This window comes from Trachypithecus francoisi, unplaced genomic scaffold (genome assembly GCF_009764315.1).
Source record: "Trachypithecus francoisi isolate TF-2019V2 unplaced genomic scaffold, Tfra_2.0 Lachesis_group11, whole genome shotgun sequence".
NCBI classification, from domain to species: Eukaryota; Metazoa; Chordata; class Mammalia; order Primates; family Cercopithecidae; genus Trachypithecus; species Trachypithecus francoisi.
Genome location: NW_022681456.1, coordinates 85,750,646 through 85,767,590, shown reverse-complemented (window position 1 = coordinate 85,767,590; position 16,945 = coordinate 85,750,646). Strand labels below are relative to the sequence as shown.

Here is a 16,945-nt window from a genome sequence, read left to right as displayed (position 1 = left end):
TCTGAAGAGGCACAATGAGGGTGGTTATGGGAGTGCAGAAAAAAACTGCGAACTGGAACCAAGTGATATTGTCAGAATGAGGAGTTGTTACTAAGAGAATGTTGACAGAGACAGAAAGCAAAGAGAAGAAAAGTGTCCCAGGCCAGGTGCAGTGGCTCACACCTGTAATCCCAGCACTTTGGGAGGTCAAGGCGGGTGGATCACTTGAGGCCAGGAATTCAAGACCAGCCTAGCCAACATGGTGAAACCCATTCTCTACTAAAATGACAAAAATTAGCTGGGTGTGACGGCAGACACCTGTAATCCCAGTTACTCGAGAGGCTGAGGCAGGACAGTAGCTTGAACCTGGGAGGTAGAGGTTGTAGTGATGCTGAGATGGCACCACTGCACTCCAGCCTGGGCAACAAAGTGAGACCCATCTTGAAGAAAAAAAAAAGAAAAAGGAAAATGTCTCTTCTAGCCCTACAACCTGCCTTTAGTAGTCCCTACAGGCCAGCCAGCTGGCAAAGGAGATATGTGATTTGCAGAGTTCTAGCCCCAGCAAACAACAGTGTAAAAACCAGCGCAACATTCCTTTAAAAGAACCACGTAGGATAACCTGCTATACCAGACAGAAATCATTACTTATTATAAAAGTAATTCTAACAGTGTAATGTTAACAGAGATACAAAAACAGACCAATGGAACCCAACAGAGAGCCCAAAATCAGACCATTTGACAAAACTGTCACTGCATGGAAGCAGAGAAAACCCATGTGACAGTCACATGGAAAAAAAAGAATTGGATCGCTACCTCCCTTATACACAAAAACAAACTCCAACTGGGCATCAAGGCACACACCTGTATTCCCAGCTTCTTGGGAGGTTGAGGCAGAAGGATCACTTGCGCCCAGGAGTTCCAGGTCAGCCTAGAAGCAAGATTCCCCACCTCAAAAAATAAAATAAATTGGTTAAACCACTATGGAGAACTAGCTTTACATTATCTAGTAAAGCCATAAATACATCTACCCTATGACCCAAATTACACTGCTGGGCATACCACAGAGATATGTAGCCACATGTGCAACAGCTATATACATGTCCGGTTTGTTTTTATTAAAGAGACAGGGTGTTGCTGTCACCCAAGCTGGAGTGTAAGATCACAGCTCATTGTAACCTCAGACTCCTGGGCTCAAGAGATCCCCTCATCTCCTAAGTAGCTGGGACTACAGGCACACACCACCATGCCCAGCTTATTTCTTATTTTTATAGAGACAGGGTCTCACCATGTTGCCTGAGCTGATCTGGAACTCCTGGACTCAAGCAATCTTCCCACCTCAGCTTCTCAAAGCACTGAGATTATAGGTGTAAGCCACCAAGCCCAGCCCTTAATATATAAAAATATTAATGACTAATTTTTGAAATATCCAAAACTGGAAACAATTATCTCTCAACATTACAGTCAATAGTGATGGAGTCATATAGTAAAGTTCTATACATAGCAGAATAATAATAGTGTAGTAAATCCCAGCTACTCAGGAGGCTGAGGCAGGGGAATCACTTGAACCCAGGAGGCGGACGTTGCAGTGAGCCGAGATTGCACCATTGCACTCCAGCCTGGCGACACAGCGAGACTCTGTCTCAATTTAAAAAAAAAAAAAAAAGTAGGAAATTTCTATATATAGTAATGAAAATAAATGAAAACATTTTGATGTAGACAAACAGGATGAATCTTACAACTTTGCTGAGAGGGGAGCAAGGCAAAATAATACAAGCAGTATAGGCACTGCTACTTGTAAGTCAGATTAAATATTTAACTGTAAACATGAAGACTGAGTTACTATCTTGTCTACAGATTTGTACTTTTCCCTTACAAATGAATGAACCTATAGACATGGCTGGATTTGCTATTTTGTTTGTATTTATTCAATGTCAGCATTAACTAATCATTGAAAAACTTGGATGAAGTGATGCCTGAGCTGAAAAGAGAGAACTTACACTTTTAAAATAATAAGTTACCATTTTCTGAGGGTTTACATGTTTCTGAGAGCTTCTAATTCTGTGTTTTCCACTTTATCTCACAATACTTCTAGGTCAGTATTAGCCTATTTACACAGTCGAGAAAACTGAGGTTCAGAGAGAGTGATTCTCTTAAAGTCACAAAGTTCTCAAAGTGGCAAAACCAGGATTCAATCCAGGTCCTTCTGAATTCAAACCCCATGTACTTGGCTACATTTCAATGTTTCCTTTTCAAATAAATCTAAGAATGGCTGGAGAATAGCCTGTAAGAGAAAGAACATTTCAAGATGACTGTCCATAGATAAGTAAGATCAGATTATGAAGTCTTAAATGCCATGTTAAAGCAGCTGGTTGTTTTGTTTTTTTTCCTGACAACAATGAGGTGTAACTGAAGGCTTAGGGGTTGCCATAAGCAGTGAAGAGACAGGATAAAGTTTTTAAGATCATTCTGGCTGCAGTATGGATTGAAAAAGTGTAAGAGGCTGAGAGACCAACTAGGAGACAACTGCCTTTCTCAAGAGAATGGATGAGGGCCTAAACCAGGAGTCACACATGAAGCATAAAGGAGTGAAGCAGGCAGGTTTTCTAAGACAGTTCCTTGCTGGCTGTCAGTTTTGGTAGAGGGGTCATCCTTAACAACTAGAGACCTCTCCCCAGTCTTCGCACACATCCAGAACTAACAGGTCATTGAAACCTTCTCACACTATAGCTTCTCATCACAGCTGTGAAAAGTTCTCTGCTTTTAAAGATTCATGATTATATTGGGCCCACCCAGATAATCCAGGCTACTCTCCATCTCAAAACCCTTAACCTTGACCACATCTAAAGTTCTTTTTGCCATTTTACAATAGCATATTCACAGATCACAGGGATTAGGATGTGGACATCTTTGGGATGATTATTCTGCCTATACAGTTGGTACTCCCTCACACAACTGTAACTAAATTAACATGTGCAGCAACCCTGGCCTGAGAAGGGTATGATTACCAAAGGCTCAAGACTTTCCAGGAAAGAAGGTAGGTTCATACCACCAGACAAACCAAGACCTACCATCATAATAACTGAGGGAATTTAGAATGTATAGCAGAGAGGGGAGATGATTACCAGTTGCAGCCCCAAGACAAACCGTAGCTATGAGGGCTCTAATTTGTACCCCTAAGTTTCTCCTTTAAAAGGCCCCCAGGAATCATGAACATGCATGGGAGTAGATCTGTCTGACAAAAGGCTGTAGCCATGGAGGTATGCTGCCCAGATTTCAAGAGTACAGTTAACTGACAGTCTCCAGCATCCTCACCTTTGGATCGACCAAGATATCACACTTCCCTCAGGTTGCTGCTAGTGACCGAGCACAGCAAGGGTATTAAGCCATTTCTTCTAACAGACCTTTGTCCAGAGACTCCATTACCAAGGCCAAAACTTTCTCAGTAATATGGTGCAGCCTGAGGCCCCTGCTACCCCATCTTCCTGTTTTCTCTGCACCTAATGAGAGCCAGAACCTTGGAGAATGGTAGCCAAACACAGCCTTCCCAAAACTTACCACAGCTGAGTCTGCAAGCACGCATAGCTATCAGAATTTCTCAGGTTCTAAGAGTAGATTCCCCAGCCCTCATTCCCCAGAAAGTGTTGATGGGCCTATTAATTTACTTTTTAGCAGTCATGCTGGGTGATATATATGCTAGTGGTCTGTACATTACATTTTTTTAACCAGGAAGAGAATATATGAGCAGTCATGTTCAAGCTCATAGCTGTGTAAGAAGTAAAGTTTGTCTTAGCTAGGCATGATGGCACATAAGTCCCAGATTTAAGAGGCTGAAAGGCAGGGGAATGGCTTAAGCCCAGTTCGAGACTGCAGTGAACTATAATCATGACACTGTTCTCCAGCCCAGGTGACATAGTAAGATCCCATCTCAAATACAAACAAACACATAAATAAAAAGTAATGTTTGTCTTTGTGGATAAAGTATAAAATGCACTACACTAGGCTGGGCATGGTGGCTCACACCTATAATCCTAGCACTTTGGGAGGCTGAGGCAGGCAGATCAACTGAGGTAAGGAGTTTGAGACCAGCCCGGCCAACATAGCAAAACCCCCATCTCTACTAAAAATACAAAATTTAACCAGGCACGGTAGCGCATGCCTGTAATCCCAGCTAGTCAGGAGCGCGGCAGGAGGATCATTTGAACCCAGGAGATGGAGGCTGCAGTGAGCCAAGATTGAGCCACTGCACTCCCGCCTAGGCGACAGAGCCAGACTCCGTCTCAAAAAAAAAAAAAAGTACTAAACTAGGGAATCAAAAAAGCAGTGGGAACTACAAACTTAAAAACAGTATCACTGGAAGACCTAGTAAAGGCAATCTCCCTAGGGGTTCATCTGATGGACCTTTTATGAGTTACTTTTGACCATTCTCTGAATGTAAATGCTTAAAGTTAATTAAGATGATGGTGTAACTGTAAGCCATTCTGTGCCCATTTCAGTTCTTACAGAAAGTAATCTTTTGCCCTCCTTGTCATAATGCAGTATAGAAATAGACAATTTCTAGTGTAGGCACCTCAACCCTAACTGAACTTCTATTTTAACCCTGCTCTAAGATTCAGTGTCAAAACGATCTTGACAATACCTATCTATCTTAGTGATCCAGCATCAGGCCCAATTTCTCTTATGTTTTAAGTATATTCCTACCATCAGAGAATTTTGAGATGGCATGAGCATTATTTTTTAAAAAATAATTATTTAAAATTTGAAAATATAGATAGACACAGGGTCCTCACCATGTTGACCAGACTGGTCTTGAAGTACTGAGCTCAAGTGATCCACCTATCTCAGCCTCCCAAAGTGCTGGGATTACAGGTGTAAGCCACCACACCTAGCAGAGATGACATTGGCATTAATCGTGAGAAATGGGAGTGGGAGTAGGGGACACAGAGTGGAGGGTAAAAAGAAGATATTTGGAACTGATTGGCTTTAATAAGTCCTGCCCCTTTTCATTTACTTCTTCCTTAAAAGTAAAACCAAAATGAGCTACTGAAGATTTATTTTTTCCTGGGATGGAAGTATTATCTGTCCCAATTTCCCTTTCCCATCAGAGACAGGTCCCTAAAACCACGAAACTATATTCTCAAACAAAACATGCATTCAATTCAGGTGACTGATATTTTCATACCATTTTCTTTAACATTTAATAGAAACTATATACAATAAATTTGTACTATATTTTACATAAGATAGCAACCACAGAAATTTACATAGGTTAAAAGCAAGATGGATAAGGAGGACCCAGTCCTGTGGGCTGTTTTCTCAGAGGATAAAAGCCAGAGTTCACCACGGAAAGGGGTTAAAGATTGCCCAATTAAGTAGAGGTGAAGAAAAGTTAAACTGCAGGTCTTTAGATAGAGATAACCAGATATTAGGGTCATCAGTATCTAAAAGACACCACTCACAAAGACAGCTCCCACCTAGCTACTTAAGTGGATTTCTATCCATGACTTCGGAAATCCCATTACAAAGATGTCACTTTCCTTTTAGGTATAGTACCAAATAATCCCAGAAGCTTTGATAGGGATTATCTCTCTTCCTTGCCCTGAGTGGGAAGAAACCCACAACTTTTAAGAAGTACTAGTCCATGTCCTCAAAATTTGGCTTTACCTTTGACTATAATACTCAATCCAGAAGAAAAACAAGATAGTCTGGGTTGCCTGTGTTTTGTGAGAGATGATAAGAAATACTTCTTTGAAGAATGAGAAATTTAAATCCACCAAAGTAAAATGGTTCCCCAAACAAACTATCAACTAATAGAAGTGGGTTCTGGCTTCCCATTTGCAGTAGCCAATCCACTCTGAGACAATGGTGCAGAGGCTTTCTCAGAATTTCGAGATCCCTGGGATCTGCACCCATCTCCAGCCATCTGCATCTGGCCCTGTTAAAAGAAATAAAGGCACTTCAGTTAAAAATTCATTCACTGTGGTCTGAAGTATGAATGTGACTTATCAGTCGCCATTTATACTAGCAATAAGAACAATACAACAGAAATTAATTAATTCTGGACAGATGCTCCTCCCTATATTAGCTATCCCTGTCCCTTGGAAGAGCCTATTCCTGAGCCTCTCCTAATGGGTTGGAGAGCTATAGGTTGTTTCTTCCAAATGAAATAGCCATTCCCTGCTGAGGTCCCAGAACAGCTACCAGACCATAGGAAGACAGTCCTTTAGGCCTCTGCTTGAAACCAACAGCTACAGTACAACTGCTAGTTTTCAGTCAGGGCCACTGGAATTCTACCCAAGGCTCACAGACAGAACTCAAATCACATTACTTTACTGGTCATTCTATAATGAGAACAATTTCAGTGCTGAACTCTCCCTCAGAAGGTACAATTTACCTAGATTCCTTGTCTCAAGCTTTTATTTAAATAAATTTATGTCCTACTCTGGGATATGAGGATCAGGGGCCATTAGGTGTTCTAAGAGTCTATCTGGAGAACTACAGCAACAAGGGTATACAGGAGCAAAATAGGGCATTTTTAAAAGTGCTTTGCTTATATGGTATTCAATGAGTGAGAGACATGTGGAGCATCTTTATACTAGTGATGACACCCACTCCCCTCCAGGAGTACATGCTATCCAGCAAGGAACCCTCAGCCTGGCCAGGTCTCTACATGGGGGAAACAGGTGGGACTGTTCTTCACTTGCCAAAATATCCACTGGGTCTTCAGCAATTTCTTTGACTAAATGATCTTCAAGGGTTAGTGAAGGATCAAAAAGCAAAGGTGAAGGAGGACACTGCATACCATCACCCACAACATCCAAGTCCTAGAAAATAAAAGAGAAACGCCCATCAGCAATACCAAGGGAAACAATAATAAAGGTGGCACGCTTTTCAGCAAACTTTAAAGCAATACTCTGCTGTCTCCCTCAACCCTAGCCTGCCTTTGATCAAAAAAAAATTTTACCAGAACGTCCAACAAATGAAACAAGATCCAAGAGCACTGAGAGATTTTGCTGCCAAACGTAAAACATAGACCAATATAGTGGATTAAAAAACACAATTCTGGCTACCACACCTGTAATCCCAGCACTTTGGGAGGCCGAGGCAGACAGATCGCTTGAGCCCAGGAGTTAAAGACCAGCCTAGGCAACATGGTGAAATCCTGTCTCTACAAAAACTGCAAAAATCAGCCAGGCGCAGTAGCACACACCTGTGATCCCAGCTGCTCCAGAGGCTGCTGAGGTGGGAAGATCCGTTGAGCTCAGGACACAGTGGCTGCAGTGAGCCAAGATTGCGCCTCTGCACTCCAACCTGAGTGGCAGAGTCAGACCCTGTCTCAAAAAAAAAAAAAAAATGTCCAGGAAAATTCATAGAAACACAAAGTAGGAACAGAGAATAGTAGGGAACAGGGGAAAGGGAAAGGAGAGAGTTACTGTTTAAAAAATACAAAGTTTCTGTTTGGGTTGATGAAAAAGTTCTGGAACAGAAAACATTGATAGCTGTATAACATGGTAAATGTTCATAACACCACTGACTTGTACACTTAAAAATGGCCAGGTACAGTGGCTCATGCCTGTGATCCCAACACCTTGGGAAGCCGAAGTGGGAGGATCACTTGAGGCCAGGAATTCAAGACCAGCCTGGGTGATACAGCAAGACCCCATCTCTACTTACCCACCTACATACACACATACATACATAGGTTAAAAGAGTAAAATTTTGTTATGTATGTTTTATTACAATTAAAAAAATATTTTTTAAAAAAGCATATTCTCTCTGAGGCTACCTGTAATCAACATGCAAGTTCACCAGTGATTAATTTAAATATGAACAATGCTATATTAAAATTAAATACTGCTGGACAATACAAGATTGCCTGACTAACATCCTAACAGCCACAAAACAAGCAAACAAGCTCTAACAGGGGAAAGGGAGAAGGTAGGAAGGAAGGAAGGATGACAGAAAACTCACAGTTCCTCTGAATGGCTAGGAAATATTATTTTGGTTAAGTCCCTATCCCCACAGAGCAACAATCTGGTTTTTTTTCTTGTTTTTTTGTTTTTTGAGACAGAGTCTTGCTCTGTCGCCCAGGCTGGAGTACAGTGACACGATCTCAGCTCACTGCAACCTCCGCCTCCTGGGTTCAAGCGATTCTCCTGCCTCAGCCCTCCCGAGTAGCTGGGACTACTGGCATGTGCCACCATGCCAGCTAATTTTTTTTTTTTTTTTTGAGACGGAGTCTCACTCAGTCCCCCGGGCTGGAGTGCAGTAGCCGGATCTCAGCTCACTGCAAGCTCCGCCTCCTGGGTTCACGCCATTCTCCCGCCTCAGCCTCCCGAGTAGCTGGGACTACAGGCGCCCGCCACCTCGCCTGGCTAGCTTTTTTGTATTTTTTAGTAGAGACGGGGTTTCACAGTGTTAGCCAGGATGGTCTCGATCTCCTGACCTCGTGATCCGCCCGTCTCGGCCTCCCAAAGTGCTGGGATTACAGGCTTGAGCCACCGCGCCCGGCCAATTTTTTTGTATTTTTAGTAGAGACGGGGTTTCACCGTGTTCAGCCCTCCCAAAGTGCTGGGATTACAGGCATGAGCCACCACGTCCAGCCAACTCCCTGGTTCTTAAGGCTAACATAGTTTTGCTCTGTTAAAAAAAAAATGACATTACATTCTAGACTATGTTTCTTCCAACTGAATTGGCACTTCGCACTGGAATACTGAATAGCCAACAGACCATAAGGAAGACATCACTCTTAGCTCCTGTTTGAAATCAACAGCTACAGCAAACCATTGGTCTTGATTCAGGGCCTAAGGCATTACAAAGGCTCAAACAATATATCAAACTAACTTTCATGCCACTGCTTTTCAAGAGTCTGGTGCTAAACTCCCCCTTCCTAAGAGTTAAAAATATCCAGGAGGTTTGTACCCCTCTAAGCCTAATCCAGTTTATAAACGCTCTATGTTTCTATTCATCTAGCTTCGGAGAAGCTTAGTTCTACGCTTTTAAATAAATCTAAGAATCTGCAATCCTTTCTCATTTTTTGGTGTGCTAATCACCAAAAATGAGAATCACAACATCTTCACATTAAAGAATTTATATAATTTAAAAATCTACTTAAAGTTGCTCAGGCCGGGCACGGTGGCTCAGGTCTGTAATCCCAACACTTTGGGAGGCCGAGGCGGGAGGATCACAAGGTCAAGAGACCATCCAGGCTAATATGGTGAAAACTTGTCTCTAATAAAATACAAAAAAATTACCAGCCTGGCCAACATGGTGAAACTCCATCTCTACTAAAAATACAAAAATTAGCCAGGCATCGTGGCACGCACCTGTAGTCCCAGCTACTCAGCAGGCTGAGGCAGGAGAATTGCTTAAACCCAGGAGGCAGAGGTTGCAGTAAGCCAAGACTGCGCCGCTGCACTCCAGCCTGGGCGACAGAGCAAGACTCTGTCTCAAAAAAAATAATAAAATAAAGCTGCTCAATTTAAGCAGAAACATAGGACACAGGATACACTCAACCTACCATCCATTTCAGGTGAGTTGGAAACTTCTGTAGTACCCACAGAAACCAGTGTTCTCACACCATGAAGACTATAAATCTGTTTTCTCCCATTCTTTCACCATGTGCAATTTTTGTGTGTATATGCGTGTGGTGAGACAGAGTTTCGCTCTTGTTACCCAGGCTGGAGTGCAATGGCAAGATCTTGGCTCACTGCAACCTCCATCTCCCAGGTTCAAGCAATCCTCCTGCCTCAGCCTCCCCAGTAGCTAGGATTACAGGTGTGTGCCACCACATCCAGCTAATTTTTATATTTTTTGTAGAGGGAGTTTCACCATGTTGGCCAGGCTAGTCTCAAACTCCTGACCTCAGGTGATCCGCCTGCCTCAGACTCCCAAAGTGCTGGTATTACAAGCGTGAGCCACCACGCCTGGCCCACGTGCAATTCTTATATAAATAATTAGCTTGGAATGGGTGTGGTGGCTCATGCCTATAATCCTAGCACTTTGGGAGGCCAAGGTGGGAGAATCACTTGAGGCCCGGAGTTTTGAGACCAGCCTGGCCAACATGGCAAAACTCTGTCTCTACTAAAAATACAAAAATTAGCCAGGCATGGTGGTGCACGCCTGTAATCCCAACTACTTGGAAGGCTTAGTCCGGAGAATCACTTGAACCCAGGAGGCAGAGGTTGCAGTGAGCCGAGATCACGCCACTGCACTCCAGTCTGGGTAACAGAGAGAGACTCTGTCAAAAATAATAATAATAATTAGCTTGGAATTATTTAAATACTGAAGCAAAAGGCATCCAAGTCTCAAGATAATAATGGAATGGATATGTTTTCAGAAAAGGCTTTTCTCATATATACAAAGTGTTGTCTTTTGTAAGATTTTAAATTGGGAAAAGGAACCTAAAATAAGAAAATCAGCAAAATGCCTATTAAAACAGGAGTGTTTTAAAAACTGAAGTATCAGGATATAAAGAGAATCCATGTTTTCAGCCAGGCACGGCGTCTCATGTCTGTAATCCCAGCACTTTGGGGAGGCTGAGGCGAGTGGATCACCTGAGGTCAGGAGATTGAGACCAGCCTGACCAACATGGCAAAATCCCATCTCTACTGAAAAATAAAAAAATAAGGCAGACATGGTGGCACACACCTGTAATCCCAGCTACTAGGGAGGCAGGAACAGGAGAATTGCTTGAACCCAGGAGGTGAAGGTTGCAGTGAGCCAAGATCGTGCCACTGCACTCCAGTCTAGGCGACAGACCAAGATTCCATCTCAAAAAATAAATAAATCAATAAAGATAAATAAGAGAATCCACGTTTTGTTACTATCTCCAAAACCACCAATAGAGAATGAGAGAGAAGGAACTCAAAAGTAGTAAGATTAAGGTGATAAGTTACTACTTGCCAACCACCCTTGCATCAAAGCACAGAAAGCAAGCAAATATCCAGAATGAACAGCTGTGTTTTTACTCATACTAATATCTGATGCCTGGTCTTCCCATAAGTAAAATCACCAAAGTTATCATTAACAGTTATAGGCCAGGAATGGTGAATCATGCCTATAATCCCAGCACTCTGGGAGGCCAAGGTGAGCGGATCACTTGAGGCCAGGAGTTAAGAGACCAGCCTGGCCAACATGGCGAAACTCTGTCTCTACAAAAAATACAAAAATTAGCAAGGCCTGCTGGCACACACCCGTAGTTCCAGCTACTCGAGAGGTGTGAAGCACAAGAATCACTTGAACCCTGGAGGCAGAGGTTGCAGTGAGCTGAGGTCACACCACTGCACTCCAGCTTGAACAACAGAACAAGACTCAGTCTAAAAAAAAAAAAGCCAAGTTATAGTGGCCAGGCACAGTGGTTCACGCTTGTAATCCCAGCACTTTGGGAGGCCAAGGTAAGAGGATCACTTGAGCCCAGGAGTTGAAAACCAGCCTAGGCAACATAGGGAGACCTCATTTATGCAAAAAATAAAAAACTGGCTGGGCATGGTGGCATAAACCTATAGTCCCAGCTACTTGGGAGGCTGAGGCAGAAGGATCACTTAAGCCCAGGAGTTCGAGGCTGCAGTGAGCCATGATCATGCCACTGCACTCCAGCCTCAGCAACAGAGCAAGACCCCAATTTAAAAAAAAAAAAAAAGTTGCAAAAATGATAACTAAGCTGGGCGTGGTGGTTCATGCCGACAGAAACCGTCTCAAAAGTTCTTAACAGTATATTCCGTAACAGCCAGAAAGTAGAAACAGCACAAATATATCCATCAACTGATAGATTTTCAAAGGATGGTATTTCCAAACAATGGAATATTAATTCAGTCACAAAAAGGAATGAAGTATTCATACTATAGTGTGGGTAAACCTTGAAAACATTAGAAAACATTACGCTAAGCGAAACAAGCCAGACACAAAAGGATACATATACTATTACGTTGATATGAAATGTCCCGAATAAGCAAATTTAGAGACAAAAAGTAGATTCATGGTGGCCAGGGGCTGGGGGGAAAAAAATGAAGAATGTCATAATAGGTAATGAGTTTCTTTTGGAGACAGTGAAAACCTTCTGAAATTAGATAGTGGTAATAATTGCATTAACTTTGTGAATATGCTAAAAATCACTCAATTATACACTTTCAAAGAGTACAATTTTTATAGTATGTAAATTGTATCCCTAAAAAGGTATGGGAAACGTCTGGAAAAAAAATCAGGTAGGGTAGATTTCTCCAAATGAATATGCTAACATATAAATACAACCATACATATATATCACTTCAAAAACTTTGTCGATTTTCCTAACCACAAAGACTAACCTATTCTCACCATTAATAAATAAGGCTTTGTCTCAAGGGCCTGAGCCAGAGCAGAGCTTCTCTAACTTACATCACTGAACTCCAGAGGTAAACTCTCAGTGGGCTGAAGCTCAGCAGCACTCAAGTACAGATCCATGGGGCCGGCTTCCAGATCGTCTGGCACAGACAGTACCTGCTCGGGCTTATACATCTGAGGAGGCAACTGGAAATGCAGTGGGCAGCAGGGATCCTCAGAGAGGCTTACAGGAACAGGTTTGTTGCAGGGTACCTCTTCAGATCCCTGGCAGCACTTGAAGAGAACCTGATTCGTATCCTGACAAATATCTGTAGAAAAATGGTCAAGGGAAATAAAACACAATCTATCGAAAGCATAAAATACCAATAACATTGTCTGCCACATAAAACTCAAGGTCCGGACTATACAAGATAAATTACAACTACATTTGATACAGAATATCAAATGCAGTTAGCAATCTTTAAAGTTACTTCTCAAAATAAATGTCATTTACTAGCATCAAATTCTAGCTCTATCAATAATTTAAAACTTGTCCCCAACCTCCTTTTCAGGATCCTGGTCATTTAAACTAGACACTAATCCCATCTTCCCTTAAGCAAGTAGCAGTAACACTCCTAGGAACACATACCTATTCAGAAGAAACATGTAGTGGCAAACGCAGATAGCCTTGAAAATGCCCCTAAACAGCCCTTCTAAGAGATACAATGTGTCTGCTCCCTTAGCAGACTAGCAAAGTTTGCAACAATTTCTTGGACCTTGTTTCCAAAGATGATTACATAATAAATTCATTTAAAGCACCACTGGAACAGGGGGAAACAGCGCTCTAGTAAAAGTCACTAGGTATCATATCCTGACAAGAAATTAAATATCCACACTTTTTTTTTTTTTAGGGGAGTGTGGTAGTACAGAAGAATCCTTTTATGATCCTAAAGAAGATATGTTGCTTATGAAGGCCCATTGAAAAAAACAAAAAAAAAGTATTCCAGAAACACTCCAAGGACTCTATTAACAACTTTTGTTAAAGGTAGAAGAGCTGTATTTCCAAGTTAGCAAAGAAGAACTGTAGAATGAATCAAAATCGAGATGATTAGATACAATAAAATTCAAGTTACTCTACAAAACACATTTTATGCAAGTGCTACCATTTCTTGAAATCTTAACTACCTGGTTATTTTCCTAGATTAATAAATGTTATTTTAAAATTTGACTTATTTTTAACCAGAAAACACAATTTTTCTGTAAACTGATAGCACTGAATTATGGAATTATAATTTTCAACTCAAAACTTTTATGGTAATTTTTTAAATTAAAAAAATCTAATATACTTTATAATTTTTTAAACCATATAAACTTCCTTGAATAAAGCTATTTCTTTCAATGCATACTTGGAAATAACTAAACTCTCAAGCAGGGTGTGACAACTGTGGCACTACCAACATTGTGGGCCAGGTACATCTTTGTTGGAAGAGGATGTATAGCAGCATTCCTGGCCTCTACCACTAGCTGTCAGCAGCACCTCCATCTCTGAATTATAACAACCAAAAATTTCTCCACACATTGCCAACTGGAAAACAAAATGGCCCCCAGCTGAAAACCACTACTCTAAAGAAACAGAAGACAGTACAAGGCAAACGAGTATTTATTGAATGATCAAATGAATAAACACATGAATCTAATGGGAATCATCAGATTTGCACTATGTGCTTAAGAAAATCTAAGCAATATCTAACGTGCTTAAGAAGCCCACTCTTATTTAAATTATTAATATTTAAAATGTTACCATTAAATGTTTCAACCAAACTTTTTTTTAGAAGTCTCGCTCTGTCACCCAGGCTAGAATGCAGTGGCGCGTTCTTGGCTCACTGCATCCTCTGCCTCCTGGGTTCGAGATTCTCCTGCCGCAGACTCCCAAGTAGCTGGGATTACAGGCACCCGGCTAATTTTTATACTTCTAGTAGAGACAGGGTTTTGCCATGTTGGCCAGGTTCATCTCGAACTCCTGACCTCAGGTGATCCGCCTGCCTCAGCCTCCCAAAGTGCTAGGATTACAGGTATAAGCTACCATGCCCAGCCAAGAACTTTTTTTCATTTGAATTCAAAGGACTTTCACAAGTCTCTTATGTATTTAATACCACAATATCCTTAAAAAGGACTCCCCCTGTCATCCTCCACCCGCTTTCCTTTCATATGGGGCAAAAGAGGTAAAAAGAAGGGAATGGTTAACCTACAACTAGAGTCTGGGTCCTTCACTTTCAGTCGAGTGCTGTCTCCATTAGACCACAGTAAAGAGTTAACAGGTCACCAATGGCAGTCGCATCTTTCTCTGGGATAAGGACTTAAGGAAGGGTAAGTGACTTAGGCAACTATGGAGTGGAAAGGAAAGAGCATAAAAGGAAAAAAAAAATACTTCCCTTCTCTTTTCAAATACATTTTCAATTGTGCTTTATATTTACATTTTAATAAGCTATTTGAGTACAGTATTATAAGAAATATCTAAAATAGTCCTTAGTATCTGTAAACTGAGTTTTTTCCCTTATAAAAGTAATTCAAGCTCGCTTTAAAAAACCAAAAAATAAAAGAACAGTGAAAAAAGGGCATTCATAACCACACCATGCACAAACTATCACATTTCTGTATTGTTCCCTCCCAGTATTTGGTTTCATGCAATTTAGACACAGTACAGAATTCCATATCCTGGAATGTCACTATCATTTTGCTGTCATTCACAAATTTTTTTAAATATATTTAATGCCTGAAAATATTCCACACTATGTTGTGCCATAATTTATCTCCCTATTCTCCAGCTCTAAAAATTTTAAGGCTGTCTCAAGTTGGAAGAATATTTCACGTAAAAATATTGGTCTGCATTTGATTATCTCCTTAAAATAAATTCCCAGAAGTAAAAACCACCATATGAGGAAATACAAATTATTGTCAAATTGCTTTCCAAAAAGCTTGTATCAATTTATATTCCCACTAGCAGTATTTAGAAGGGTCCATTTTACCATACTCTCACCTACTTCTGAAATTCACTTTTTTGAAAAATTGCGTATTTTTAATTTTAAAACAAATATATGTACAAATATCAATTTTATAGATTTTAAATTTTGTTTTATTTCCTATTTAGAGTTGACCTTTGAACAACACAAGTTTGAATTGCACGGGTCCATTTACACGTGCATTTTCTTCTGCCTCTGCCATCTCACAGACAGTAACACTTCCCCCTCCACTTAACAAAAAGACCATGAGAATAAGGACCTCTATGATAATCCACTTCCATTTAATAAAGAGTAAATATATTTTCTCTTCCTTATGATTTTCTTAGTAACACTTTTTCCTAGATTGTTTTAAGAATACAATATATAAGACATATAAACATGTAAAATATGTCTTAGGCAGCTATGTTGTTAAGGCTTCTGATCAACAGTAAGCCATAAGGCTACTAGCAGTTAAATTTTGGGGGAATCAAAAATTATACACAAATTTTCAACTGTGTAGGGGGTCAGCACCCCAACCCCAATTGTTCAAAGGCCAACTGTATTTATAGTGAAGATACACACTTTTCAACTATTAGCGTTTTTGTTTTTTTCTTTTTTTCTTTTTGTGAGACAGAGTCTCGCTCTGTCCCCCAGGCTGGAGTGCAATGGCGCAAATTCGGCTCACCACAACCTCTGCCTCCCAGGTTCAAGGGATTCTCCTGCCTCAACCTCCCGAGCAGCTGGGATTACAGGCGCCCATCACCACGCCCAGCTAATTTTTGTATATTTAATAGAGACAGGGTTTCACCATATTGGCAAAGCTGGTCTCAAATCCCTGACCTCAGGTGATCCACCTGCCTCAGCCTCCCAAAGTACTGGGATTATAGGTGAGAACCACTTTGCCCGGCCCTATTAGCCTTTTCTATCTTCTTTTAAATCTGTCCATAGCCTTTGCCCAATTATGTTTTAGGCAAAAAAAATTTTTTTTTTTTTTTTTGAAACACAGTCTTACTCTGTCGCCCAGGCTGGAGTGCAGTGGCTCAAAATCTCAGCTCCCTGCAAGCTCCACCTCCCGGGTTCATGTCATTCTCCTGCCTCAGCCTACTAAGTAGCTGGGACTACAGGCGCCCACCACCACATCTGGCTAATTTTTATATTTTCCGTAGAGACGGGGTTTCACCATGTTGGCCAAGATGGTCTCAAACTCCTGACCTCATGATCTGCCCACCTTGGCCTCCCAAAGTGCTAGGATTACAAGCATGAGCCACTGTACCCAGTCTTTTTTTTTTTTTTTTTGAGACAGAGTCTCACTCTGTCGCCCAGACTGGAGTGCAGTGGCGCGATCTCCGCTCACTGCAACCTCTGCCTCCTGGGTTCAAGCAATTCTCTGCCTCAGCCTCCCGAGTAGCTGGGATTACAGGCACCCGTCACCATGCCCGGCTAATTTTGTTTTGTATTTTTAGTAGAGATGGGGTTTCACCATCTTGGCCAGGCTGGTCTTGAACTCCTGACATCGGTGATCCACCCGTCTTGGCCTCCCAAAGTGCTGGAAATACAGGCGTGAGCCACCTCGCCCAGCTTTTTTTTTTTTTTTTTTTTAAGAGACAGGGTCTTGCTCTGTCACCCAGGGTAGAATGCAGTGGCATGATCCTAACTCACTGCAGCTTCAA

The 16,945-nt window shown here is 41.4% G+C and overlaps 1 protein-coding gene and 2 non-coding genes across 6 annotated transcripts in view; all 3 read right to left on the bottom strand.

Annotated features, from left to right (window-relative positions):
- Positions 1-5,134: 5,134 nt before the first annotated feature.
- The window catches only part of KANSL2 (KAT8 regulatory NSL complex subunit 2), a 29,773-nt gene continuing 17,962 nt past the window's right edge, over positions 5,135-16,945 (bottom strand). For 3 of the 4 annotated variants that reach the window (XM_033222252.1, XM_033222250.1, XM_033222253.1), the window contains 3 exons: positions 12,352-12,605; positions 6,681-6,800; positions 5,135-5,911 (listed from right to left, as the gene is read on the bottom strand). In XM_033222252.1, coding sequence (XP_033078143.1) covers positions 5,780-5,911; positions 6,681-6,800; positions 12,352-12,605 — 506 coding nt within the window. In that variant the 3' untranslated portion in view covers positions 5,135-5,779. The remainder of the gene's footprint in view (positions 5,912-6,680; positions 6,801-12,351; positions 12,606-16,945) is intronic. The other variant, XM_033222251.1, reaches the window with a different exon arrangement.
- LOC117091231 lies at positions 6,123-6,259 on the bottom strand. Its single transcript, XR_004440340.1, has one exon. It is a non-coding gene; the product is annotated as a small nucleolar RNA SNORA2/SNORA34 family (small nucleolar RNA).
- On the bottom strand, positions 8,649-8,783 carry LOC117091233. Its single transcript, XR_004440341.1, has one exon. It is a non-coding gene; the product is annotated as a small nucleolar RNA SNORA2/SNORA34 family (small nucleolar RNA).